Here is a 26,932-nt window from a genome sequence, read left to right as displayed (position 1 = left end):
CCTCAGGGTACAGAGCCCTGCAAAGGTCACATTACCAGAGATCAGCGTTGCAGCCAGCCTAGCCAGGAGTGAATTTGCAATGTGACTGCTAAATGCAGTTCATTTTCAGTTATTAAACACGCATCGGATAGAACTCGACACAATTAGGCATTTACGGCAGATCCACATTTGAAACAAACAGGGTGATTATATCCTTCATGAATCTTCTCAGAAAGACCACAAGCCTAAACCACAACATCGGAGGAGCCCTGCCCCTTATTTATATGCGACTGAAAAGGCTGCTTTAGACCATGCTGTTTCTTGTCCTGAAGTGCTTTGGCAACACTGCCAGCACCAACCGCTTCCAGGGCTCGTATTTCCTAACGCTGTGTTTTACGCCTTGAGCGGTGCAGACTTACATTTGTGTGATAATTTGAATGAATTACCAGATATAATTTCTGACTCAGGGACATGAGTAGCAGAATGGAAGCTCCACCCAGAGCTTTCAGAGATAAGAGACACTTAAGAAACAACATTCAGAGCTACGTCCCCTGAAAGGGCAGAAAAGAATTTAGCTCCCACAGCAGCAAATAAATACACCTTTTCTCCCCTTTTCGTTTTTCCCTAAAATACAAACCAACCAACAATGAAGCAGAGAGGGAACGGGGTACGTGACTGTGGAGGAGAATGCATACCTGTCTTTATTCTTTACGTTTGGGGTTTCAGCCACGATGCCAGCGTACAGCCAAACCTGATTCCGATCTTTGTATTTTGCCACAACCCTGCTGCCAACGTAGTGGTTCTCAGGTGAGGGGTGATAGTCATAAGCGATGTGATTGCCAGAAAGCAGGCTCTTCCCTTTATTATCAAATTTCACTTTGTACTTCTTTCCAGCACCTGAAAGACATTTCAAGATAAATAAAAGCCAAATGACTCCACACAAGAAGCCCAACACCCTACGCCACTCTGATCTGAGTTCAGAACTTATCGGAAAGCCTTTCAGAAATTAATTTGGAGGTAAAGATATTACAGCAGAGACGTGTTGCTGTCAGAACTCAGTCCAGGTGGCACGAGGCGCTCTGACATGGGAGGGGACCCGCTCCAAGCCTCGCCAACGTTACCCACGCAAAGCTCAGCGTAAGCCACGAGCGCCGAGCCACAGCGCCGAGCACGGGACGTACCGACCGTCCGGATCGCGATCAGAGTTCCTTTGTGCCACGTTTTGGTTCTCTTCTTGCCCAGGATCCTCATGCCAACTTTCAGATCACCGTCGTTGCTGAGATCGCTCCCAGACGCCGTGGGGCCAATGGGCTGGAGGGCGCCAGGGGTTTCCTGAGGGGTCTGTGCATCTACCCAAGGAACAACGCCAGGAGGTAAGTTAGAAGTTGCTCAAAGACTCCCTCGCTCATGTATGCATTTGGAAGAACATCTGCTGGACCTGAGACAGGAGGTGTTCCGGCTTTCCTTTACCTCAGTCAGCCTAAGTGCCTCAGTTTTACTGGATGGAATAATCAGCAAGTGAGGATTAAACACCATTAATAAGCTTTCAGGTTATGGAAACGACACCACTTGTATTTGCTTTTGGAAAAGGCTTAAATTAAAATAGGAATTTGGAATCAACATATCCTAGTGGTTCTTTCCAGCAGAAAAAAAGGATAGTTATTTTCTTTCTCAGAAAGAAACCCGACTGTTATAAGAAGCGGACCAGACCAGGGTACGGGCACACACGAATGCCAGCCCACGAAGCTCCACACGCTGACCTTTTTGCACGTCCTGGGCATTTGTTTTCTTGTTCACAGCATCCATAAATTTCTGAACATCCTGGGCAGACTTTCTCATTGCAGCCATGGCTTCCCGCAGCTGAAGGGAAGGAAAGAGAAAGAAAATATGAAGAACCTTTTGGTTTTTTGCACCAAATACAATGCTATCCTAAGCACTCCAGCAAAGCCTACTGCAGAAGTACGCTACAGTCAGGTCTTTTCCAACTCACCAGAGTCTGGTCCTTTGTGATTCTACCACCTGCGTTTAAAGAGAAAAGAAGTAGTTTAAAACACCTTGGGGAGGAAAACAATCCATCCTCGTTAAATCACCGAAAGAAGAGGGACTAGAGAAAAACATCCACTCAAACGCCTTCTCTGCCCCTGTCAAGAAACCCGCTCAAGCAAGGCTTTTCCTAAGCGACCCTTTCCAGGTGCACGACTCGCTGCACAGGCAGCTTCTCTGCAGGGGCGGCATCGGATGGGCAAAACGATCAGGCAGGTGGGAAAAGTCCCAGTTTGGGACTCCAGGAACCATGGAATAGTTACAGGCCCCAGCAGACTACACAAGTCGTGATGCTCCTCACACAAGCTAACGGCATTCCCTGCCCGATCCTCTCCTGCTTACGGACCGGCGTGGCTTACAGCCAACTTTTCAATAGCCTTGTTCCAGTCCCCCTCACTCCCAGCCTCCTCCAGGACACGCTCAGATCTCCGTCCCTGCCCGCAGTACCAGGTGGTGCAACGAGATACTGAACTGTGCTTCCAGCCGGAATCGATACTCATGACATCATCGTCATCCTCATCTGGGATCTCAATCACTTCCATGGGCTGGGCAGCCAAGTCCTCGTCCTCAGAGCTGCTCTCACGGTACTGGAGGCCCAGCTTGGAGTACAGATCCTTCACCAGTATCTCACATTTATCAATGGCTCTGGTGAAAAAAGAGGAGTAAAAGACGAGGTGAGCCTAGCTGTACGTCCCATGATGCTGCAGAAAGAAATAGGAGCCAACTGCTGGGGAGCCGCTAATTAAATTCAACCACGATGAGGTGAGGGAGGAGTGTTCATGTGAAGGATTTAAAGCCACAGGAGAATAATTTTAATTATCCCTCGATAACCACACACAAACGAACCGATGCGGAATCATAGCATCAGCCTACAGCGAGGGGAAACAGGCAGCGCTGATGGCATCGGCCTCGGTGACCTGATCTCCCCCTCCTCTGCTCTGAGGCCCAACTCTGACACGTGGCTGCGATTCCGAGCGTGCCCACCTCGAAGCGTCATCAAAGAGCCGGTCAACACGAGCCACCTCTTCTTCCTTCTGTTTCACACACTTTTCCAGCTCCTCCAGTTGCTGCTTCCTCTGCTTCACACACTCAAACTTCTCCAGCTCTTTGTCGATGATATCCTGGAGCTCCTCCATGGAGATTCCCAGTGCCTCCATCACTTCTTGCTGCAGCTCTTTGATCTCCTGGGAATCCATTGCTGCCACACCTGATACCACAAAGAGGTAAGAGAAGGCCGATGAGACCCTCTACTGTAGCGCATCCTCCGGGGCACCGCGCTCACGAGAGCATAAGCTCCACTTTTTTAAAGCTAGTCAGGAAGAAAATGTTATATATGTCATTAAGCTAATATCACAGGGAGGCAAAAGTAACCAAGGTGCAAGCAAACCGCGGGGCCAGAGGCTCCCAGGACAACCAGGGATCTCTGACATCTCCTCTGATCCCCGCACAGCCTCTCCAACCCTGCTGGAGCCTTACGCTTCGCCACCTTGGCGCCCTCTCCTCCGCAAAAACCATTGAGCGGTTCCCAACCCTCTGCCTTGCCTGGGAGGAGAATGATGCCGATGCCTCTCCCAACCCGTCCCACAGCCACACCTTCACACAGCAGCCCCAGGAGCCCCTGCCCGGGGTGTTCAAGGAACATTATAACATCCAGCCCCAGACAGCTCCAGCAGCTTCCTCCATCCAGACCCGCAGCCCCTGCGTCTCCCTGGCAGCTGGGCCCGGCGATAACCCAACCATGCTCCATTATTTTCAAGTCTGCCCCCACTCAGCAGCATTCACAGGCACCTTCCTCCCTCCCGCAGTGCTCCCCGCTCCCACGTCTCCCTTTGCTCTCCCCGTCAGCATCATCTCCAGCCCCACGCCCGCCTCCTCTGCCCCATCTCACTGCTCCAGTCCCACCCAGCTCCCCCTGCTCACGTTTTTCTCCCAGCTGCACCCAGCCCCTCCCAGACACGACCCCCACTCCTAACGCCCTCACGCTCCCTCTTACACCCTGCCTGTCCATTATACTTGCATGTTTCCATCAACGCCTCAGCCTAGAAATGTCCCTGCCCCATGGCCTCCCCCACACCTCAGTAACAACCCCGCGCCCCCCACGCAGAGGGATCCCCAAGCATCCCCCGAAGCCCAAATCTCCCCTGCCCCACAGCCCCCTCTTTGCCTCAGTGCCCCTCCAGCCCCTCAACACCTCCCTGCCTGACTCCCCCAGCCCCACAGCGCCGTCTCAACCCCAATGTCCCCCCTCAGACCGAATCCTGCCGCCCCACAGCGCCCTCCTGACCCCAGTATCTGTCCCCTCAACACCTCCCACCCCTTTGTTCCCCCCCGCTGCACAGCCCCCCCAGTGCCCCCCACGGCCCGCCCCGCCCCACAGCCCCCTCCATCCCCGCCGTCCCCCCACAACCCCGAGCCCCCACAACTCCCCGGCCCCACGGCCGGGCCGGGCCGCGCCGCGCTCACCGAGGCCCGGGCCCGCCGCGCCCCCGGCTGTTGGGGAGACAGAGGAGGAAAGGGGCGGGGGTCGCCTCCGGGCCGGAAGCCGTGACGTCACGTCCGGTAAGAGCCGCCCGTGGAGCCCGATTCTCCCCCGCCGGCCGGCACGGAGGCACTGCGCATGCGCAGTGCCGCGGGGCCAGCCACGGCGCATGCGCAGAGGGGAGGAGCCAGGGGCGCTTAAAGGAGCCGCGCCCCGGGAAAGGCGCAGTGCTGCCACCTAGAGGGGTCGGTGGGAAGGGCCGGGGGGACGCTGAGGGGCCGGGGGGACGCTGAGGGGCCGGGGGGGCCCAGCGGTGATGGGGTGCTCAGGGAGGACCCGGGAGTACTGGTGACTCTGGTGTGGGCAGTGCTGGGGGGCAATGGGGAGCTCTGAGGGTGCTGGGGGGTGATGGGGCATCTGGGGGTTGTTGGGGGGCAATGGGGAGCTCAGAGGGTGCTGGGGGGGGCCCTGGGCAGCCCAGAGGGGCGATGGGGAGCTCTGAGGGTGCTGGGGGGGGGCCTGGGGGATGATGGGGGGTTCTGGGGGGCGATGGGGAGCTCTGAGGGCACTAGGGGGGCTGAGTGGTGCTGAGAAGCTCTGAGGGTGCTGGGCGGGTGATGGGTGGCCCTGAGGGTCCTGGGACCTCCACAGTGCTGGGGGGTACCAGGAGGCTGGGAGTCGCTGGAGGGCTCTGGGGTGCCCAGAGCACCCTGTGGTGCGAGGAAGCTGTGGGGTGTGCTGGGGGACTGGGGTTCCCTGGGGTGCCAGGGGTGTTCCTGGTGTCCTGAGGGTCCCAGGAATTGCTGGGGAGGGGCCCCTGGGGTGCCGGGGTCCCGGGGGCTGGCTCGCCCCAGCTCAGTTGATCTGCTCCTCCTCCCAGATGGGTGTAGGGATGGCGCCGTAGGGATCTCTGATGAGCCTGGCGCACCGCACCATCATGGCGAGGAGGAAGAGGCACATAAGCACCGTGAAGGCTGTGGCGATGCCCTTGTCCACATCGGCTGCCGGCAGTGCCGTGGCGGTCTCCATGCTGGTGGTCCTCAGGTGGGAGGCCCCAGGTGCCCGGCTGCCAGTGGCATCTCTGTGGGGCAGAGGTGGGTGGGGCTGAGGGGTCGCAGTGCAGGGAAGTACCCAGGGGGTCTCAGAAGGAGCCAAAATGGGGAAATGGTGGCCTTGAGACCCCTCAGCTCCTTGTCATGGCTGTCGGTTGTGGTTTGGGGGGCACCCGGGGTCCTCCCACCCCTGTCCTGGGCACCACAGGGATCTTCGTCCTCTTACCCTGCCACCCCTTCCAGCTTCCCTTCCCTGCCCAGGAAAATGCAGGTTAAAATACCCAAATACCCCCTTTTAAGTTGTTTTTTTTTTTCCCCACAGGACCCCACTGCATTAGGCGCAACGAGCGTGCCAGGGCTTGGCTGACCCCCAGCAAAACTGACACTTCCCGGGGTTAGAAGCAGGACAGGAGGAAAAACCGCCGGTGAGCAAACAGGGGCGGTGAAGGAGGATTTTGTTGTCGCTGAAGAGAGACGTTTGTGGCAGCAGATGGATAAATTATATCTGTGCAAGGTTGGAGGAGAGGCGGGGTCCTGTTGAGCGGCGCCAGGAGAGCCACGTGGACCCAGCTGTGTGCATATAGGCATATGCCTATATATATAATTTTTTAAGATTTATTTTTAACATGTTTAAAAGCTAGTGGATGCTCCAGGATTATTTGACCGCAACCCTAACGACACCAAGGATGGCAGATAAATCAACAGGACCGAGTCCTGCAGCACCCACAGACTGCAGGAAACCCCCAGGTCTCAGCCCCGTCCTGTGTGCGCCCGCAGCAGAAGCTCCTTACCTTCTCTGCGGACAGACGGATGGACGCTGTGCCCCTCTCCCTGCCCCGCTGTCCCCGGGTGTGGGTGCCTGCCCATCACCGGGGCTTCATCAATACTGCAGGAATGCGGCGGCGTCACCTTTCAGACGCTTCCAGTAACAGGGAGAAACAATCCAGCGGATTAAATTCTGACCCGCTGTTTCCAGCACCCCCGGCCGCCGGCGGGCGAAGGCTCCGGGCTCCCATCGCAGGGCTCGCAGGGCCCGGCGGGGCGCGGGCTGAATCGCGGAGTGTCAAGGAGGATTTATTCCCAAAACCCAGCGAGAGCTGGGTCCTCCCCTGCCTGTGAGATCATTTAGAGCTGGTCCTTGGCTCATTTTGGGCCAAAGCTGGGGGGAAAAACCTCTCTGAAACCACAACGCTTTGGGCTTTGAGCTGAGCCGCCCATCTGGCTCTTGAGAAACAGCCTCATAACAAGCCCTGAAACAGTTTGAGCGCGGCACAAATCCGCCTGCTCCCTCGGCTGGTTTATTTCCCCCCCCGCTCCCCTGAGAGGAAGAAGGATCACCTTGAGAAAGAGGATTATTTTACAGCGAAGCTTTGCCACCCCTGTGAGTGCCCCCAGGCTGGTGTGGGGTGGTTTTTTTGGTGATTTTTCAGCAAAGGCTGAGTTTTGAGGTCCTGCTGGTGCCCGGGGGGGTAACAGGGACCCCATGCCCGGGCCTGCCTGTCCTGGGTGCCTGGTGGGACCCCAGGGTGCAGCAGTGGCCCCACACCCCATCTGTGATCAGTGATCATCGGGCCTTCAGCCTGAATTAACACTTTATGGGTGCCACTCCCCCCACCCCAATCCTAACTCAAATCCCCATTCCAGGCCCAATCCCATGCCTGGTCTGAATCCCCAACTCCCAGTCCCTGCCCCAACCCTAATCTCTGTCCCAATCCCTGCCCTGACTTCAATCCCAGTCTAAAACCTAATCCCAGTCTCAGACTCAATCCCAGCCTGAACCTTAAACCCAGACCCTATCCCTGCCCCAACTCAATCCCAGTCTCAAACTTAATCCCAGTCTCAGACTCAAACCCAGCCTGAACCTTACACCCAGTTCCAATCCCTGCCCCAACTCAATCCCAGCCTCAATCCCAATCCCAGCAGGATTCCTGCCCTCCGACAAAAAACCCCTCAACCAATCCAACTCGTGACGTCACCCAACCCGACCTTTACCTCGCCCCACGCTCACGCCCCTCCCCACACACCCCCGCCGTAGCCCCGCCCCTACAAAGCCCCGCCCCCAGCGGTGGTTGGGCGGGGCATGGCCGCGCTCACCCTACCTTGCTGGCCGTGCCGTGGGGCGCGCTCGCCCCGCCCCCCGCCCCACTCTGGACCAATAGGAGCGTCGTGCCCTGTCCTCGCCACGCCCCTCGCGGGCGGGCAGGTTAGGCTGCGCGGCATCGCGGAGGGTTTTCCTGTGCCGCCATCTTGGCAGCGGCGGTGAGGAGGGAGGCGGGGGGCGGCTCCGGGGGCCGCCGGCCATGGCAGCCACCGCCGCCAACCCGGGTGAGCCGGGACGGGGCGGGGGGCGGCTGCGTGGGCTACGGCAGTGGTGGGGGCGCCGGGGAGTCGGGCCTGGGGAGGGGGGTGGTTGTGTCCCTCGGCGGGGGAGGGGGCACTGAGGGGGCATCGCTTGGCGGGGGAGGCCCGGCCCGGGCCGGGGGAGCGTTGGGGTGGGTGGGAGGTGTCAGCTGGGGCTGGGGGCTTCCGAGGGGCTGTGTTAGTGGGGTTGTGGGGGGCTTTGGGGGAGCCAGGAGGGAGGTTGTGGGGAGGTTTGGGGCTGGGCCAGGAGGGGATGGTGGAGTGGGGGGGGGCACCCCTGAGGAGGAATGGGGGGAAATGAGGAGAAGCGGGGAAAGGGTGCTGAGGGACCGGGCTTGGGGTGCTCTGCGGGGGGTTGGAGAGCCAGCGCCGCTGTCAGATGGCAGAAACTTTTAAAGGAGGCCCTCGGCGGAGCAGGAGGCTGCTTTGGGAGGAAGGCGAGCTGGAGGCGCCGAGGGAAACGCTGCAAGAGGGGAGGAAGGCGTTTGTCCTTCTCCCGCTCCCTCAGCTTCATCGCTTGGCGTGAGCCCGGCTCATGCCCGGCCCGGCGTACCTGGGGCTGGTCTCCATCATCGCCCTCCCGGGAGGAAGCAGGCGCTCCTGGGGCTCCCTCGCCTCTATTGTCTTTCATGGTGTACCTTGGTTTTGCACCCTTTTTTTTCCCTGTACGTTTCATTGAGGTTTCCTTGGTTAGCAACAAAGTCTGATGCGCTGTTTTGAAAAGAGTTCTTAGAAATCTCCTCTTTTAAAACTGCTGAGCCGAGTACCCGGTGTATGACCAAGAGCGTGAGTTCCTGTTGGCAGAGAGCAGAATATTCTTTCAACTCTTGCTCCCTTGGGTTGAAAACCAAGGGGTGATTCCCTGTTTGGGGGAAGCTGGAAGTTGGTGATATCTGATGCTTGCTGAATAAAATCAAGCTTTGCCAGATTTCTAGCTAAATTGGTCTGGAATTAGTATGTTATCTGGAATAATACAGTGTCTGTGAAGTTGTAATGGATTTACCACGTGGTGACCGAGATCAGAATTTGAGCTTCTGTGTGTTTTTGGGTGCCTTTTTTTTTTTTTCTCTTGTGGTTTCTGACTCTTCTTGCTTGTGGCTTGAGGCTGGCGAGGTCATGGGTTGTGTGACATGCTCAGGTTTATCCAGGGCTGTTCAATGTAACTTTTAAAGGATTAATTTTTTTTTTTTGTTCTAACGATATAAGAAGCTTTTGCGGCTTTAAATGTTGAGAAAACACGTTGGGTCATTTGTCTGCGGTGATGCTGAGGCAGGGGTGCAGAACCGGTGTCTGGAAATACGTGGTTGTGGTTTCGCAGAGTGATCTGACATTCTTCAGCGATCAGAAGTTAGAGATGGCGTGTCAGGAAAAACAAGAATCCCTGATTCAGCTTAGCAAAAACTTATCTGAAATGGAAACTGTCAAAGTTGTGATCCCATCCTGCAGCAAAATATGCTTTTTGGCTCACAGCGACATCCCATGAAACGGTGGGATTATTCCAAGTAGTAGAGTCTTGGTCGTGTATTGGTGGTGGTGCGGGCTCCATCAGGAAGTTCACGTCTCCTGCCAGCTCACTGCTGGATGAAGGTTTCGCAGTTTGGCGGACGAAGGATGCGTAGCTAAATGTAAAGCAGTAAAAAAAAAAAGTGCTGTTGCTTGGGGTAAGAATGGAAAATGTATATTATGAGCCAGCTCTGTAAGAATCCACTGAATGAGAGGGAAGATACTTGTGGCTGTAAACTGTTGGTGTACTGCGCAGCGTTTGTGTAAGTGTAAGCTTCGGAGCTGCATGATATTTTGCATAATAGGAAAGTTTTTAAACAAATTCCCAAGGAAAAGAGAAAGAACTTTAAACTTCTGTGTTTACTATTCGTAACTACGGGCAGACTGACTGATATTAGCTTGGCCCTTCTAAACTGAGGGGGGAAAACACAGGCTGCATATGGATTATATGCATTATTAGTAAAATAATTTACTTGTGAAAATTGTTCTTTAGAATCTGGGTCCTCTTTTTCATGATGTTGAAAAACGCACCGCAGGGCTCCAGTGAACACTGGGGAATGCCCCCAGACCCGCTGAATGCCCTTGTGGGTTAAGCAGGGCAAACTGGCCACAAAAATAAGTCGGAACTTATTTTAAGTGTTCAAACCACAGCTTGCGTTCGGCGTCATGCCACCCCGGCCTCCAGTCCTTCCTCGAAATGCTACACGGGCAAAGCAGGCCACCTCGGAAACCTGTGAAAGAAGCGGATAAAGCCCTTCTCCATTTTCAGATAAACTTTATGAAAAATAAATCTGCAAAACCCTTCCCCTCCCTCATCTTTCTGAGGGCGAGGTGAGCCACTGCATGGTTTAGTGGTCTTTTTTTAACTGAAAAAGACTTAAATTGTGAAGAGTGCCGGATTGAAAGTTTTCAGTTGTGCCAGTTTAGGTGAGTTTTATGTTGTTAAAATCTCATTGTTAGGAACGAAAAGCGAATAGCATCCACTAACTGGGAGGAAATATGAGGAGGGATTAAAAAGAGAAGTGGCTTGCGTTACTTTGCTGGTTTTAGTATTAACTTGGATTATTAGGACACTTCTAGTGCTGGCTGGATGAATGTATGATTGATCAGCTTCGCTTCAAATGTACTTTTACGAATGCATGACTTCAAACACTTGAAAATGGAAGATGCATTCTTCTCTGTGGTTTTCAAGTTAACTTCTGTAATGCTTCTTGGCGCAGGTTCCTATGGGGATGAAAGTGCTGAGCTGGCATTGCATGGGAAGTTCAAACAAGCTAAAAAAAAAAAACCTCACCTACTTAAAAAAATAAATCTCCTTAACATACCTGCGACACAAAAATTGAGACACTCAGTAAATACAGAGCCATGTGTGCTGTTCAGACCGAAGCCCTGTAGTTGCGAGTAAAACGGCTGGTTAAAGTAGGACGCTGGCTTATCTTCGCAGCCCTTATCTCATCCCAAACCTGCCCTAAGCTTCCTTGGCTCTTTAGGGAGCTCGCTAATGGTTAAGTTTAAGTTTAAACAAAATCTTGCTACACTGAAATGTGCTGGCTGATACTGAGCCTGGCCAACAACTGTAGGCTAAAGCTCGCTGCAGCAGGAGCCACCATTTTCACCGTGCTTTGTGCAGTGCCTGGCTGTAGTAGGCGAAGTGGCACAATAAAAATGCATTCAAGAGCTATAGCAGACCCATCTCATAAATCATGGGTTTGAATATTTTCTGTGACTTTATTTCTGAAGCTTTTTTGCTGTTGGGATGCCAGTAGTTGCAACAGAGCCCTTCCCAGGAGAGCTGGGCTGGAAGCCTGGCTCTCGAGATGGCATTCCCTTAGCAATCTTCCAGCCTATTCTATTCTGGGTCGAGCTACTGGCTGAATTGTGGTTGTGCTTGCAGATTTATATTCAGTTACAAACAAGGATCTGTAATTTCTCTGTGCTTATCTCTTCTGACCTTAATTAGACATAACACATGTTAAAGGCGAGCAGGGATTGATTCTGGAAAGGGAAGGGAGAGAGACCTACCACGGGTGTTGCTTGTTGCAGCAGCAACTCTACGAAACCCGCCCTGCCCTCTGAGAAGGATTGACTGGGGCTTTTGGTGGCACATCTGATTTTTTGAAAACTGTTTTCTTCCAAAAACAAATGTTTGTCCTGTTGTTCTTAACATTGGTTGTTTCAAAATTAAAATTGCTGTTTTTGGAGTAGTTGAAAAATGTTAGAATCACAGAATCATTAAGGTTGGAAAAGACCTCTAGGATCACCAAGTCCAACCACCAACACAGCACTCCCGGGCGTCCTAAACCATGCCCTGAAGTGCCACGTCTACATGATTTTTGAACACCCCGAGGGATGGTGACTCCCCCACCTCTCTGGGCAGCCTGTGCCAGGGCCTGACCACTCTTTCAGGAAAGAAATTATTCCTAATATCCAATCTAAACCTCCCCTGATGCAGCTTGAGGCCGTTTCCTCTCGTTCTGTCGCTAGTGACTTGGGAGAAGAAGCGGTTGTTCTCACCGCTTTGGCTATCATTAAGTTGAGTCAGAGCTAAGGATCCTGATATCTGGGAACTGCTAGTCACTGCTTTGAGCACCTGATCAGCAGCTTTCCCGACAGCCATAGTTTTAAGTTTTAAAACTGGTGTTTTGCAGGTTACGATGCACTGGGCTTTCTTAGAACCAGTTGGTTCCATTAGCTGGGTCTTTGCCTCCAACTACTCATGTCTTGCCTTGGCACCAGTGACTTCCAGGTGCCGCCGCAGAGGGGTTTCTGTGATGTGACAGCTTTTCTCATGATGGCCACCTGTGCCAGCACATTTACCGGGTACGTGTGTGCCTGAGACGCCCTCACCACCCCCGGCTGGCCTGGGCAAAGCTTTCGGGGCTTGCGTCAGTGGGTTGGGTTCCATCAATTCCACCCCGACCTCGGTATAACATTGCTGTGCGGCCCGTGTTTAGGACTGGGGGGCAGTGGGGGGTTTGAAAGGAAGCTTTGCATTTGTGCAAGCGGCCTAGAAATGCTGAAAGGTGAAAAAGCCAGATTTCCCACCCATTCGCCTGCCCCATGCGCTCCCTGTTTTTGGGGTAAGAATGTGGTAGAGAGGCCAACTGATCATATGAAAGAGTACGCAACTATTTTGACCCTCTCCCTCAGTACACAGAACAAAATATTACCGATTTACCTTACCAAATCTCGAGATATTTTTTCTTCCACTAGTGAAAGGGCACATTGTACCACAAGAGGTAAATGTTTCCGAGTAGGAAGCTGGAGCACGAGGTGGTTTCGTCATGCGGTGCTGCCGTGGGATGCTAGTCCACGCAGCAGGCTCCTCAGAAATAGCAAAGGCTCAGATGAGACCTTTAAAAACAAACAAAGACACCCTCCCTCCCCCTCAACCCTGCTTAAAAGTTGATTTGCAGAGGAACAGCACAGTGTCACTTCCTCCCCTGGCCCAAAAGCGGAAATTCCTCTCTCCTTAATAAAGTGATTATCTGCCGTGCTCCAGAAACTTTATTTCTGTTCAGACCGTGGTGTTGAAATATGTGTGCTGAAAAGCTGCAGGCTCCCCGGGAAAAGGAATAAACCTTCTGACCTGGTTTACTGGCACTCGGGGCCATGTGCCGCCGAACAAAGACCTTTGGTGTCGTCCCTTTCTGCACCTGGGGACCTCAGTTAGAAGTACGGGAAGGGGTATGGAGGTGTCCAAGCGATCCGAAGCTGAGCGGAGAGGAGACGGGAAAGGTCTGTGGTCCCAGCGTGGAGGATGGAGCATGAAGAAGGCTGACCTCTGTTTATTTTAGGCGCACTTGATCGCGTAGGGACCAATTTCCTCACAGAGACCTTATGTATTCACATGCTGAAAACTACTAACCTCAAATAATCTTCTGTCTTTTAAAAATCTTTGTTTCCATACCTGGTTCTTTGTTTTCAAATGGCTTTTTTTTTTTTTTTTGAAACTTCAGAGAAGTCCTCGTGTTTTATTGCTGTAGCTAGTGTTGAAATGGGGTGTGCTCGCTCACCCTGTTGTTTGGGACTGTTGTTGTTGGCCCCTTCAACTGCCAGGCATTGAGCTGGATGCTTATGCCATATTTTAGTCACCCCTCCTGGGAAATACTATGGATTGGCAAGGAAGAAACTTCTTCAGCAGTGCCAGCTGCTCGGAGGAAAATAAATCAAGCAGTACTGTAGGCTAGCAGTGGTCCTGTGGTAAAATATGTTGGGTTTTGGGGTTTTTTTGGAAGAAATACCCAAAGCTTTGGAACATGTTCTCTGCAAGCTGGAGCTGTTGCTGCCAGCCAGCTGGTGTGGTCCAGCCGTGCCCCAGAGGTGGTTGGGCTGTTGCACGGCTCCACTTTTAGCTGCAAGTGAACTGTCTTCCAGCTCTGGAAGTGCTGCTTCTATTGAGCAGCTCTCGGATCGAAACCTGACTGCAGGAGTTGTAAAAATACTTGTTAAACCCAGGTGTATCTGTGATGTTGAAAATAGGGGTGTGTTTGCTTTCCTCTCCTGATGCTGGGAATACAAAAGGCAGTTTTATGTTTGATGAGGTGAGAAGTAAAAACAGACGCCCTTGCACAGAAGCTTGCTATAGTATAGCTCTCCCTTACTCATCCAGCAGTATACTCATGGTCTTGGCTAAGCTAAGATTTGACAGCCTCGCAGCTTAAGTCCCGACTTGTTGCCATATTTGTTAAACCTGCCTTCAATTCTTCGCTTCATCCCACCAACTCTGGCAGTGTCTCATGCACAAGCAGCTCCCAGTGTCAGCGTACGGCTTTGCTGTGGTTTGGGAGCCCCAGCGACAGGCGCGTGTGCGTATGTGTGTTGGGTTTGGGTTTTTTCTGGTCCCTTCTACTTTGATGAAGCAGAAGTGGTTTCTCTACCTTCAAGGCACTCCGCACAACTCGGTTTGCAAAGATTGTGGTGGAGATTCTCTGGTTGGAGAGATTCTCTGGTTGCAGTCTAGCAGTTCGTTAGCAGCAAACTTAAAAAACCGCAACTGTTAAAACGGGTACAGAGCTGACTTATTTCAGAAACATGAAAAAATGCCTTATACCTTGTTTAAAAACTCTGTTTCTAGTGCAGGTCAGACTATGTTAAGGTAGAAGAACGTTGAACGCAGCTCTCGTGGCAATGTCACGACATGGTTTCAGTCAAAGCCGTGCTGAGCAAGCTTTGAACAGCTACAGGGCCTGATAGCGTGCTCCTGAACAGCTGGGGTTCGGAAAAAGCCCTGCTCGAGGATCAAAGTAGTAAGGCTTTCTCGGTGTCTGCTTTCGAATGTAGTCTCTCAGCTTGGAATGAACGAGAAATCCCTGCTTGCGTCGGTAAGAGCCGGGAGCTGCCGGTGAAGTGTGTGGGGAGAAGGGAGCATCCGCTGCCTGGACGTGGGCAGGGGTTCGGAGCCCAGCCTGCCCACGCCGCCGGGGAAGTGGTTCGGCGCGTGTGTGGCTGTGCAGAGAGCCGAGGCACTTCGCTTTCATTGTGGAAAAATCCCATAATGTGTAACAGGCTTGGGCCTGCCGTCCGACTTGTGAGGGCGGCGCGTCCGAGCTCTCCACTTAGAGCCTTCTTTCTTTCCCGTGCACCAAAAGGGGCTTGCTTTCGCGTCTTGAGGTAGGCTTTTTATTTTCTCAGGCATTACGCGTCTACGTGGAACCTCTCGTAGAAGCAGTACTGCAGTGCTGGGTGCCACGATCTCTGAGGGTTCGCCAATTCCACGCTTCTGGAACACTTTACCCGCTTGCATTCACCTCTTAGAAAGCATTGACTAGGTTTCCTACTGTTTACACGACTTGCCTGCGTGTAAAACACAAGGTTTTTAGCTCCAAGCAAGGCTGCTGTTATGCTTAATGGAGGTAGTGTCATTTTGGGGAAGAACTGATTGTTCTCTTGCTCTGGGCGTGTGGCCAGTTGCAGAGGAGTGTGGGCAGAGACTGGTAATCGTGCCCGTGGTGCCCACAGGTGGGTATTGCCGCAGAATAGAAATGACTGTCTGAAAGATCGTGGTTTTCAAGGTGCTTTACAAGTGTCTGGGTTAATTCTTTGTCTCTTAGATTGGGAAATAAAGCCTCTTCACGAGGCGGTGTTAAAGTTATTAGGCAAACTCACAACTCTTCTCCTCCCCTTCTGCATACTCCTGCAGCTAGCATATGAGAACGGGTTCAGCCCCTGCCCGTGATCACATCAGGCTCCTCCTCCGTCTAAAAAGGAGACCACATCTTGTAGTTTAGCAATCTCAGCTTCTGAGCTGATGAAAACAGCATGTGTTCAAAGCTCGAAACGGACCCTTAGCGCAGGCTCTGGAGAGGCAGCAGATGAAAGGGCTCAAAGCACACATTGCACAAAATCTATCCACATCAGATGCTGAAATGCAATCGCTCTTAATGGGAGCTATATGTGGAGAATACTCCACCCTCTGAACCAGAGGGGGGTTTGACGTAACACTGGTTTATTTTCTGTTTTCCGCTCTCCTGTCTAGAAATGGCATCAGATGTTTCCTCGCTGGGTGCAGCCGTCAGCTCTGGGAACGCTGGACTGGGTGCGCAAGCCGGAGGAGCCATCGCTCAGAGAGCCAACAAGAGGCGTCCTGGGTGAGTGCGTGCCCCGCGCGCCTGTGGGCTTGCCTTTTTTTGGGGAGGCGTGCGCGTCAAGTGTATTTGGATTGAAGCATTGCTCTTTTGAAAGAGTGGTCAGCCTTGGGATGAGAAAATATCTACTTTTGAGCAAAGCGGCGTTGCCTGGTTCCTTCAGGTGTGCTGCACCCAGCCCTTTCCCTTTGTAGTGGTGTGCTTCTGCCAGCCCTGCCCGTTAAAGCTGGGCTCTGTATTTTATGTAAAATGAGGGGATTAAAAAGTTGAGTTGGCCCTCACAGAAGAAGAGGGTTGCTCTCCGAGGAGTGGGAGTGAAGCAGCGAGACAAGCCAGCTGCTGCTAGAGAGGTAGAGGAGCAGAGAGCATGAATGTTGGGGCCTTACTCCAACCTTCCCAACTGTGCCTGTCCTGGGAGGGGCGGGGGGAAGCCACAGTGTGCTTGTGGTAGGCTTTTTGTTTGCTAAAAATGCCTTTGCAAATTAAAAGGATATTGAGTGGCTGCTCTTAAATTCTTGGCACAAGAAATTTCCTCTTAATTTTCAAGCTAATTAAAATCTCTCCCTGCCCTCCCCCAGTCACTCAACCTCTTCCCTTCACCTCCGCTTGCCGGTGCTCCTGCTCCCCTGCAGCTCCTCCCATGCCGTCTGCTACTCCTTCCTCGCGCTTTATTTACAAACGTGCGCTGCTCTGCTGCATCTACACGCCAGTTTTCCATCCTGAAAGGAAGCGTAGCAAGAAGCCTTTCCTCTGTCCTCCCACGTACGCTTGTTAGGAATGTTTTGGGCTTTTTTTGACCCTGTTACAGCAAACACAGTGACGTCTCCTGTTGAACTAAGGATGCCAACTACGCAGGTCACCAGACTGAACTTTAACTCTTGAAGTATTTTTCCCTCTTTTTTTTTTCTAAATGCAACCGATCCAAGTTTGTGAGCTGGGAGTGCTCTGTTTGTAGGCTGTAGATCGTTTCCTTGAGCAGTGAGGAGCTGAACTGTGGCAGCCTGTTGGGCTTCAGATTGCTGCTAGGAGATGCAGAGCATTTGGGACAGGAGGTTGGGATGCCGTGGGTGCTCTGAGTGGGCTTTCTCTCTTCTAAACTTTGTGGGCTGTTCCATGTTAGCCCCTGGGAATACTTAAATATCTTCCTTTCAAGAATCATCTGCATCCCTGTAGGGACAGACGGAAAAGCAACCTGTAAAGGAGAAACCACTTAGTTAATACTTCTTGCTTCTGTTTTTCAGGCTTGATTTTGATGATGATGGAGAAGGGAACAGTAAATTCCTCAGGTGAGGGAGGACATCGCACCCGGACGTTTCTGTCGTGCGGTCTGGCTGTGTCTGATTTCCCCCAGAGCAGGAGCTTTCTGCTCGTGTGGTTTTTCTTCTCCAGCAGCGCAGGGGGAAGGGGGGGCTCTGAAGGAGGCACTCGCTGCTCCACTTCCTTAAACTCTTCCCTTTCTCCTAGTCAGCACTATTCCTCCATCTCGGCAGCTGATGCCAAAGCAAAGCTGCTGTGCACATGGGACTCTGGGGAAGGGGCTGTGACTGGGAGGGGATCCCGTTACCGCCTTGGATGCGGTCTCTGTCTCAAATGTCCCTGGGCCAGCCCCGCAGCCAGATGAGGTCAGCTGAAGAAGCAAGCCTTGCGAGCCCTGGGTCCAAGCGGTGTTGCAGAACTCTGTGATGATGTTGCTGTGTTTGATACCAGCATCTCAAAAGATTAAATAGTTTCCATGAATGCTTCCAGCGATCGCTGGTTGCTCCAGCGCAGCGCCCTAGGAGCACTGCTGCTGGCCAAGCCACTGTCTTTTGTAGAGGAGAATCTTCTGCCAAATAGCTTATCGGCACAACAGCAAGATGCTGAGCTTTTATTAGTGCCTCAGACACGTGTGACTTAATTCTCATCTGTTGTGAGGATGCTTCAATTGCAGAGACATCCTTACTCCTGAGGAGCTGGCGAGGCTGCAAGTATCTCCTCTCATGATCCATATGGGATGCAGAAGAGTTGGAAGATCTTGTGTCGCTTATTTCTAGTCTCGCTACATGGTTTAGGATCGGACAGCTAATGATGCTGGAAGTCCATATGTTACAGTCTTGTAATGAGGACTGCGGAGCGGCTTCGAGGGGATAATGGTCCTGGTGAACATAGGATTCCCCTACTGAGGTCCTGTGGATGAGGGCATGATTTGGGCTCGCTGCATCTTCAAAGTGCAATTTAACCTATTTCTTCGTGCGCAGTTGTGCTTAAATTACTGAGTGCTGCGCCACTGTCCTTGATATGTGATGTGGAAAACATCATCACAGCGATAAATATAATTAAGCTGTAGTTTTTAACTAGATAAATGGCGAGTATGGTTCTGGATTGCCCGCGCACAGCAGAGTTTGCCTTTTTAACACCAGGCCTTTGTGTGATTCGTTAAGCCTTGTTCTTCTCTCAGTGTCTTTGGGAAAGAAGCGTGAACGCTGTTAGAACTATTCTTCTCCCTCTTCTCCTAGGTGTGACGATGACCCGATGCCCAACGATAAGGAGAGATTTGCCAGGTAAGCATCTGCTGTGAAGTGGTTTTTGAAGCTTTTGGTGCCAAACCACCTTAACGTAAGAGATTCTGCAGCACGCTTCTAACTAGCGGCTAAATTTCCTGTCTTTGAAGGAAGGTGCACCAAAGGATCCAGGCATTTTCCTTGAGGTTTTTCGGACCAGTTCGTATGAGTGATGAAATTGTTCATCTTTTTCAACATTTCTTTCAGCTGTTGCCTTGGACTCTCATTCTTTTCTCCTGCTCAAGAAACTTGCAGAGATACAAGTTTCCTGCTTAGTTTGTTTTACTTGAACAGGGTTTCCTGGCAAATATTGTGGTTTGTGTGTGTTGTGGGGGAGTCAGGCATGCTAACTAACTAAATCCCCCTTATAAATGGGGCATTTCCTAGAGATCAGAGTCTACAGTAACGTTATAAGCAATATTTTGGCTCTGATTGCCTGCTTGTTGGTGTCTGAGAGTAGCTCTGTACCACCTAGAGCTGGGACTGACCTCCTGGTATTTTTACAGCTTTCTGAAGCCCCTGGAGCTCAATTCAAATATTTCATGGGTTTCTCTTGTGTTGATGTGTAATGTTTTTGCCAAAGCGAGGTTCTTCTGTGCGTATTCCGAGTGCTGTAAATGCCAGGTGTCCCCTCAGTGCGAAGGCGCGTCACGCTGTGTCTTGCTAAGGAAAAAAAGTGAGCAAATGTGGGATGATGGCCAAGATGCTGTGTTTAGTGGCTTAAGGAGGGGTCTGACTTCAGAAGTTCCTGAAATTTTCAGTTAAAAACTCAAGCGATTGAGGATGTTGGGAAGAGGAGTGCCCAGCATGTTGTGTCAGGGAGCAGGGTGAGGCCGGAATGGTGCTGGGTGCAGGGGCCTTTCCCTGGGATTTCACTGAGATCGCACACGGAACTTGTGATCTAGAAATAAAGGCCATGCAAAACGTCTATTCCGTAATGTTTCAGCCAGAGCTATAAACTTGTGTCAGAGTCTCAACGCAGAGAGGCAAAAAGAAAACTGCCAAGCCAAAATTTCAGCTCACCGTCACGCTCTTACCTGCCACGGGGCTTGTAGGGACGTCTGAGCTGGGCTCCTCCAGCTTTTGAAGTGGTTTGACTTGATCTGAAGTCAGGCGAATTAGAAATGTGTTTGCCAGCTCACGTCGAATGAGTTTGTTCCCTAGTGCAAGCTCTGGGAACTTAAAGGTCTAACAGACCCTGATAATGCATTCAGGTGCTCAGATAACGCAGAACGCCCACAGAGTGTGGTTTTTTTGGTAAGCATCGTAGTGCTGAACAGCTTTGTCGCCCTTAAAGTTAAAAATTCTGCTACCAAAGTGTGCAGAGCCATAGCTGGAGGGGGATCCTGGCTCCCTGCGCCCCCTCTTGTGGTGTGGCCTTCGATCACCCTGGTTAATATGCACACAGTGGGCGAGGAAGGAATAAGCGAAGAAACAAAGCAGCTGAGTGTCGCTTCCGACTTGCTGAGGGAGCCTCTGCTGGGGCATCGGCAGTACCTGCGCGCTTTGCTGTAGAGATCATCGCTTGCAGTTACTCGGGCAGCGGCAGGAGGTGAAGAGCAGAGACGAAGCCATCGGCGGTGTTGGTGTGCTGACGCCCCGAGCACAGCCGCGTGGCACAGCTCCCCACCGCGTCTGTAACCCTCGGCCTGGCACTCGGGACTGCGCGCACCGTGCCCCTTGCAGCTCTGGCAGCCCTCAATTTCCAGCACGTTCTTCCCTCCTCAGACGATGCGAGGCAAAACAGAGCGCAGAAGTGAACACGACTACTTTTTTTTAGGCACTGTACTAAAACCTGTTTGAAGTGGAAGGGTACCACAGCTGACTAACGCTACAAACACCTCCCGTACTCCCTAAAGCCACAGCGTGTATTTTAGGCGCTCAGCCTTCGAGAGGTTGCATGCCTGCCTTACTGGGCACATGCAGTACCTTTCCTGGTGGTAGCTTTTGGGGGATTGTCGGTTTTCCAAGGCAGTCAAACCTCAAGGAGGAAAACTTATCATCAGCCTCTGTAAAGCAAGGTTTGCAGATTCCTCCTCCCTGAAAACTGAAAGCGTGTGCAGGTCGGTGGGGATGTCTGTGTGCCTTCCTGTAGATGATGGGCGTAACGCTCTGCTGTTTGTCGTGTAGCCGCCTCGGCTGTGTTGTCCCCAGAGGTGTTTATGTAGCAGCATTACAGAAATGTGTGTTTAGCCGTGAATCCTATGCTGGTTGTGGATTTGTGGGGTTTTTAATCTGCTTTTCTGGTTGTTGGCACTATCAAAGAGGCTCTTGGGGTTTGTTGTTTTTTTTTTTCTTTAAAGAAAGAGTAGCGCAGTGTGACTGGGACCCTAACTCTCAGTTCTGCCATTAACCCTCTAATCTTGCACAGAGTACTCTGCACCTCGGCTTTATGTAAAACAGAGCTACCCCTTGCCTGTTCTGCAGACTTGGGAAGCGTCTTAAAACTTCAAAACCAAGCAGATAGCAGGCACCCATTTAATGTGTAACGTTGCAAACTAATGACTGCTTTGTTTTATGGAATTGCTCCTCTGCAAAACAGACGTGTCTGTAGGCTGGGTTTCCTAGTACATCTTCCCATTTTTCATTTCTTTAAACTTTTTCCATTTTAGCTTAGATCGCTGATTTTATTTTTAGGTCTGATGATGAACAGAGTTCAGCGGATAAGGAGAGACTTGCCAGGTAGGAGAATGGAGATTTCAAGCATGGACAAGCAGAGTGTTTCCTTTCCTTAATGTTTCTCTAGGCATCCCTTCTCTTTTTTTCCCCCCCTTCTCCTTCCCTCATCTGCTGCAATAGAGGGCTTGAAACTGAACAGACTTCTGGAAATCGCTGTGTAATTGGAATTAGGAGGGGAAAGGCATTTGGTCCCCTTGTGAGAATGTCTTTGGGGAATACACAGCAGGATTTGTTTGCCAAAGACCGCAGGGCAGAGCTGGCTGGGCCATTGCTTTCACTGAGCGCTGCAGCTTCGCTGACCTGTGCTAAACACAGTCTCTCTTGTGCGGGTGCAAGGCGCCAAATGGCCTGTTCTCACCTCGGTAAGGTTTTGTCACAGGAATGCTGTCGTGCTATCAAAAGAGACATTAAAAAGTGTATTAGTTCAGGGGTTTCCTACCCCTTAAAACTTCCCAGGAAAGGTGGTGTCCTGTGCATTACACTGGTTCAGGCTTACTGGAAACAAGATTTCCCCCTGCCCCCCAAGCTCCTATTTGTAATTCATGAGGGAAATGACCGGTGGGGTAGCTTGGAGTGCTGTGCCATTACTGCAGACCTGTGCCCTGAGAAGGCGTGCGCGCCGCTGCAGCTGCCTGAGATGGTGTCTCAGCACGACTGTGTTTCCCCAGCAGAAAACCATCAGCTCTAGATGTACCCTTCCCTATTCTCAGCTGCAAAATAAAAACTGCTTAAATCACCGTCAAGGTTTCTGCTGCTCGCCACCCACAGCTCGTTACTGCTGCAGAGCTGAGGGTTGGTAATTCATGAAGAATGGCTTGTTTTGTGGTTTGCCGTCTTGCAAACTTACCCTGTAACTTCTTAGGACTGTTCCACCCTAGACTCGTTCTTAAGCAACGCACAGGACTAAAGAGACTGTAGTGGGTGCTGAGAATGCCACAGTTCTGGTCAGTTTATTGCCTACTGGCTGGTTTTAAAACAAAAAATAACCCCCGAACGCAGCCGCCTTTCCTAACTGCAGTAGTGCATAGCTTAAATATTTGAGGAGATAAGGAGAGGCTAGAGGTGGGGCCTGTGAGTGCAGCAAACAGCAGTGCTCTTCAGGGGTTTCTCGTCCAGTGAAGCAGCGACCCTTCCCTCCGTCCCCGGTAGTCAGTCGCCGCTGTCACACAAGAGCCTTTAGTAAAGGGTATTTGGCACAGGGGCAGGTAAAATGTCTGTGGTTGCCCAGTAGCTTTTGTAGTGAAGGTAGCGTCATTTGCACACCCGAGCCTGGGAGTTTCTCCAAACTGAATTACAGGTGAGTGTGATAATTGAAGCACTTCGGGTCCTGGATATGTCTCTTGCAGCAAGGAGCAAGGTCGCTGAATGACTGCACACACCTGGTAGTGATAAATGCTCGATTTCTTTGTGTTTATCCTCTCTAATTCACTTGCCTGTCTATGTTCCTTCCAACACTTTCATCTCATTTCACTTCCCACCATGTGCTTCCTTGCATCTGATCCATCCTTCTCTATAGGAAACCTGGCTTTTGAGTTCTGTTTTGAAAAACCCACCTTAGTAACCCCGTTGAACTACACGTGCCGGCTGAAAAAACCCAAGCCTAAATAGGTTATGTTCTGATCCCTGGGGGTGGATGGGGACTGTGCCCTGTGAGCAGACTTGCAAAAGGCACGTGAAGAACCTCTGGAAGGGCTGCAAGTGGGCAGATTCGTTGCGGTGCCTCTTTGGAGGGCTGCGCGCACCACCCAGGTGCCTGCCCACGTTGGCCGTGATCTGTACAGAAATCGGGTGTGTGTCTCCGCTAAACCTTCCCCTCCTGCCATGGTATTGTAAAAGGCTCTCCATGTCACTGAGAAGTAGCTTCATAAAAGCACTGCAAAGGCGAGCCTCATTTGTTGTAATTTAGGTGCCCGAGTCTTAGCTGCAGCCCTGGCCTCCTCGTGTGGTGATTGGAGACGTGTGGGCGTCTGAAAGTGGTGGTGGGGGGGGGGTGTTCGATTCATCTTTGGGCAAACAGTGGGTGGGATGAGTCGTCTTAGTCTGTCTGCAGCAGGGCTGTTGAAAAGCAAATTTCCTCAGTAGAGTGAGGTGAACCCCGCGTTGGGAGCAGAGGCCGTAGCACAGGAAGAAACCCTTCGGCTTGCTGCAGTGTTGCGGAAGCAATGGGAAAGCTTCTTTATCCGCTAAAATAGCTTAGCCTAGCTCGTTGCCTTCACCAGATCCCAGGGAACCGATGCGGTTTTGAGCAAAGAAGGTCCTGCTGTAGACTCTCCTCCTTGCACTCGTTCCTGCGTTCCTTTGTGCACGCCCAGCATGCGAGGCGCTTGTAGCCCTTCTAACTCCCAGTGACCCCGATGCATCTCTGTGTTTTGCGCTCTGGCCTTGTGGAAGCGTTGACGTGGGGAAATGGCCGAGGCTTCTGGGCCCGTTGGTAACTTCGTCTTCCTCCTCTCCTCCCTGGCCTTTTGCAGGGAAAATCACAGCGAGATTGAACGTAGGCGAAGGAACAAGATGACTGCCTACATCACAGAGCTGTCCGATATGGTGCCCACCTGCAGCGCGCTGGCCCGCAAGCCAGACAAGCTCACCATCTTGCGCATGGCTGTCTCTCACATGAAGTCCCTGCGCGGCACGGGCAATACCTCCACTGACGGCACCTACAAACCCTCCTTTCTCACTGACCAGGTCTTGGCTTGATGCTGCTTTCTGGGAAATATTGTGATTGGAGGGGGGAATTAAATCGTGGGTGGGGGGAGATAGGCACCCAGGGTGGGTTTAGGGGGCTTCACCTGCTTGGCTCTGGAGTTAAGAGCGTGTCTGTCTGTCTGTGAATGCAGGAACTCAAACACCTGATCCTAGAGGCGGCCGACGGCTTTCTGTTCATAGTGTCCTGTGAGACCGGGAGGGTGGTCTACGTCTCCGACTCGGTGACTCCTGTCCTGAACCAGCCGCAGTCGGAGTGGTTCGGCAGCACCCTGTACGACCAGGTGCACCCGGACGACGTGGGCAAGCTGAGGGAGCAGCTCTCCACATCGGAGAACGCGCTGACAGGTAGAGCAGCCCGGGAAGGGATTGGTGGGGGCGGGCAGTGTGAAAGCCTGCGGAGGACTTGGATTAAAACCTTCCCTTTGTAGAAGGAACCAAACCCTGGTGCCTTTCTAACAAGGATCCTGCAGCCCCCCCCGAGAATGCATCTAAAGGTACCATTGGTGACGCTTGTGTCTTGCTAGTTTCCTAGTATGTTACCTGGTGCCTGTGGCGGTGAAAGGACTCGCGTTGCAGCAGCAGCTTGGTTTTCCTTCTTTCCGTAGGTCGCATCCTAGACTTAAAGACGGGGACTGTCAAGAAGGAAGGCCAGCAGTCCATGAGGATGTGTATGGGTTCTCGGAGATCCTTCATCTGCCGAATGAGGTAACAAAGAGATGCCCTGGGAAGTCTCATTTGAGCCTGAAGCTGAACTTGCTCCCTGGCCCCATGGTGCTTTTATTCCAGCTTTTTTGGCTCGCTCTGACATCGGGTCATGCCTATGTGTCACCTCCCTTCTGGAGGCCTGTAGAACGACAGCTTTTCACTTGCGTGGGGGGGATTCAAAGGTTCATCCCCGTTTATAGACTGCGTCCTCTTATTCGAGATGGTCGACATCAGAACAATGTGACAAAGAAAGCTAAAAGCCTTTCCCCTCGTGTTTCTGTTTCTGGTACAGGTGTGGCAACAGCTCGGTGGATCCAGTCTCTGTAAATCGCCTCAGCTTTATGAGGAACCGCTGCAGGTGAATAGTACAAAACTTGCGCTGCATTGCTAGGACCAGAAGGAGCTACGGCTTTGTCATTGGGGTGGCGGGACACGCTGTGCTGAGCGTGCGCAGGGTAGGCTAGAACAGCTCGTAGAAGAGTTTTTAGATAGATCTGCTGGTAAAGGAACCAAAGTACCACTATGCTGAGGAAGATAATCCTGGGGAGGATTAATCTGCCTTTATTCCAAGGTTGGCTTTCAAGTCAATTTAAAACCACATATTCTTCATGCTGTTGGTCTCTGGTCTATATTGTCCCTTTTTAATTTGAAATGGAGGTAGATTCCAGCCTATTGTGTTCTTGGACCTCTCGCATTGACCTGAAGTCTTTGTTCTTTTATTCTTTTTTAACCCTGAAGACCCTCTGCGACAGTTTTTTAAAAATATGAGTAGAAGCCTTGCCTGACCTTACCCCTGTTAATACCCAGCACAATCAGCCTGTTTCTCTCTCCCAAGGAACGGCTTAGGTGCGGCGAAGGATGGCGAGCCTCACTACGTTGTGGTGCACTGCACGGGCTACATAAAAGCCTGGCCCCCCGCAGGTAATGCCTTAGCTGAAGGGTTCAGTTGCAGCTGGTTTTGAGAGCATATGGTCTGAAGCTGTCCCTCCTGTGGACTGAATGTGCCGGCAAATGCTTCCCAAATGTATCTTACTGCTTTTTCGTATTTTAGGATTGAACTGATCTTTGCAGATGCTGGATCAGAGATTTTTGTCTCTGAACAGTAGAGATTTTGTGCAGGAAAAGAATATTCTGCTGGCTGATGTGCTTGCTTGTGCTGAAAGTTACGGAGCTCTTTAACCCTTCTGACAAAAAAAGGGAGGGGGAGGCCACTTAATTTGCCAAATTCCTTTGTGGGAAAGGGTATTGAATTATAAAACAGGGTGGAGGGACGTACTGAGGTCAGAACTGCATGTCTCTCTTTCCTCTGAAATTAGCAGTTTTTCCTGTATTAACCTTGCTGGAATTTTTTGGCCCTCCCCTCTCAGGTGTTTCACTGCCTGACGATGACCCGGACGCTGGCCAGGGCAGCAAGTTTTGCCTCGTGGCTATCGGCAGGCTCCAGGTGGGTAGCATCTTTCCTTGTGCTAAAAGTCCACGGAGTTAAACTCTTCTGCCCAAAGATGTTCCCCGATTGCCACAAACGCGACAGCAGGGCTGGCTGGTCAGGAGGAGGCAGCTCTCGCAAGATTCGATAACGCTGTACCTGTCTGACCTTGCAGGTCACTAGCTCGCCCAACTGCACAGACATGAACAACGTTTGTCAGCCAACAGAGTTCATCTCCCGACACAACACCGAAGGCATTTTCACCTTCATAGATCACCGCTGCGTGGCTACGGTTGGCTACCAGCCACAGGTGAGGAAGCGGCAGGAGCTTTCTAAGAAAGATCTGCCATTCAAGCTTACGTTTCCCTCCTCCCTCCTGTGCATCACAGCTCTGCTTGTCTAACAGATCTGATAAAATGATGCCCAGGGCAAAACCAGGCCTGTGTTTCTTTTCCACCAGTCGCTTTTTCACATGCTTTTCGAAGTACTTTGATCATTGGAAGGATGGGTGGCTCTGGATTATGTCTAATGTCAATTAAGGTTGTTTTTGCCGCCTTTTGAGTTCGAGATCAAACGTTAGTCAACCGCTGTTCTGCTTCTCCTTCGCGTACAGCCCGCCGGTTCCTGTGCTTGGTTTGTGTAACAGGTTTGGCGGGGGGGAGCAGTAACTACCTGTCCAAAGTGGGATTAATGGGGCAGACCTGAGAGAGGGAGGCTGCCTGCCAGAGGAACTGACTCCAGCTCTCTCCCAATTCCTTCAAAATTAGGAACTTCTGGGGAAAGACATTGTGGATTTCTGCCACCCGGAAGACCAGCAGCTTTTGCGGGACAGCTTTCAGCAGGTAAAACGCTTTAGCTACCACTTTGCATGC

The 26,932-nt window shown here is 51.8% G+C and overlaps 2 protein-coding genes and 1 long non-coding RNA gene across 10 annotated transcripts in view; 2 read left to right on the top strand and 1 right to left on the bottom strand.

Annotated features, from left to right (window-relative positions):
- SETDB1 (SET domain bifurcated histone lysine methyltransferase 1) overlaps positions 1 to 4,694 on the bottom strand; it is a 17,568-nt gene extending 12,874 nt beyond the window's left edge. The window contains exons 1-7 of the mRNA XM_064475252.1: positions 4,486 to 4,694; positions 3,007 to 3,229; positions 2,495 to 2,667; positions 1,970 to 1,998; positions 1,740 to 1,839; positions 1,161 to 1,328; positions 624 to 876 (exon numbers count right to left, since the gene is read on the bottom strand). Of these exons, the coding sequence (XP_064331322.1) occupies positions 624 to 876; positions 1,161 to 1,328; positions 1,740 to 1,839; positions 1,970 to 1,998; positions 2,495 to 2,667; positions 3,007 to 3,229; positions 4,486 to 4,672 (1,133 nt within the window). The 5' untranslated portion in view covers positions 4,673 to 4,694. The remainder of the gene's footprint in view (positions 1 to 623; positions 877 to 1,160; positions 1,329 to 1,739; positions 1,840 to 1,969; positions 1,999 to 2,494; positions 2,668 to 3,006; positions 3,230 to 4,485) is intronic.
- A 567-nt stretch (positions 4,695 to 5,261) lies between these two features.
- On the top strand, positions 5,262 to 6,193 carry LOC135318127 (uncharacterized). The gene is made up of 2 exons (XR_010376535.1): positions 5,262 to 5,545; positions 5,876 to 6,193. It is a non-coding gene; the product is annotated as an uncharacterized LOC135318127 (long non-coding RNA).
- Positions 6,194 to 7,737: 1,544 nt separating this feature from the next.
- The window catches only part of ARNT (aryl hydrocarbon receptor nuclear translocator), a 28,712-nt gene continuing 9,517 nt past the window's right edge, over positions 7,738 to 26,932 (top strand). For 2 of the 8 annotated variants that reach the window (XM_064474672.1, XM_064474668.1), the window contains exons 1-14: positions 7,738 to 7,878; positions 15,896 to 16,007; positions 17,246 to 17,290; positions 18,500 to 18,544; positions 21,182 to 21,226; positions 23,695 to 23,908; positions 24,061 to 24,274; positions 24,358 to 24,423; positions 24,535 to 24,634; positions 24,927 to 24,992; positions 25,470 to 25,555; positions 26,002 to 26,078; positions 26,236 to 26,370; positions 26,828 to 26,902. In XM_064474672.1, the coding sequence (XP_064330742.1) occupies positions 7,854 to 7,878; positions 15,896 to 16,007; positions 17,246 to 17,290; positions 18,500 to 18,544; positions 21,182 to 21,226; positions 23,695 to 23,908; positions 24,061 to 24,274; positions 24,358 to 24,423; positions 24,535 to 24,634; positions 24,927 to 24,992; positions 25,470 to 25,555; positions 26,002 to 26,078; positions 26,236 to 26,370; positions 26,828 to 26,902 (1,305 nt within the window). In that variant the 5' untranslated portion in view covers positions 7,738 to 7,853. 8 annotated transcript variants of the gene reach the window in all.

The sequence above is a fragment of the Phalacrocorax carbo genome, chromosome 28, assembly GCF_963921805.1.
Source record: "Phalacrocorax carbo chromosome 28, bPhaCar2.1, whole genome shotgun sequence".
In the NCBI taxonomy this organism is placed as follows: Eukaryota; Metazoa; Chordata; class Aves; order Suliformes; family Phalacrocoracidae; genus Phalacrocorax; species Phalacrocorax carbo.
Note: the sequence above shows the minus strand (reverse complement) of the source record. Positions and strands in the feature narration are given on the sequence as shown.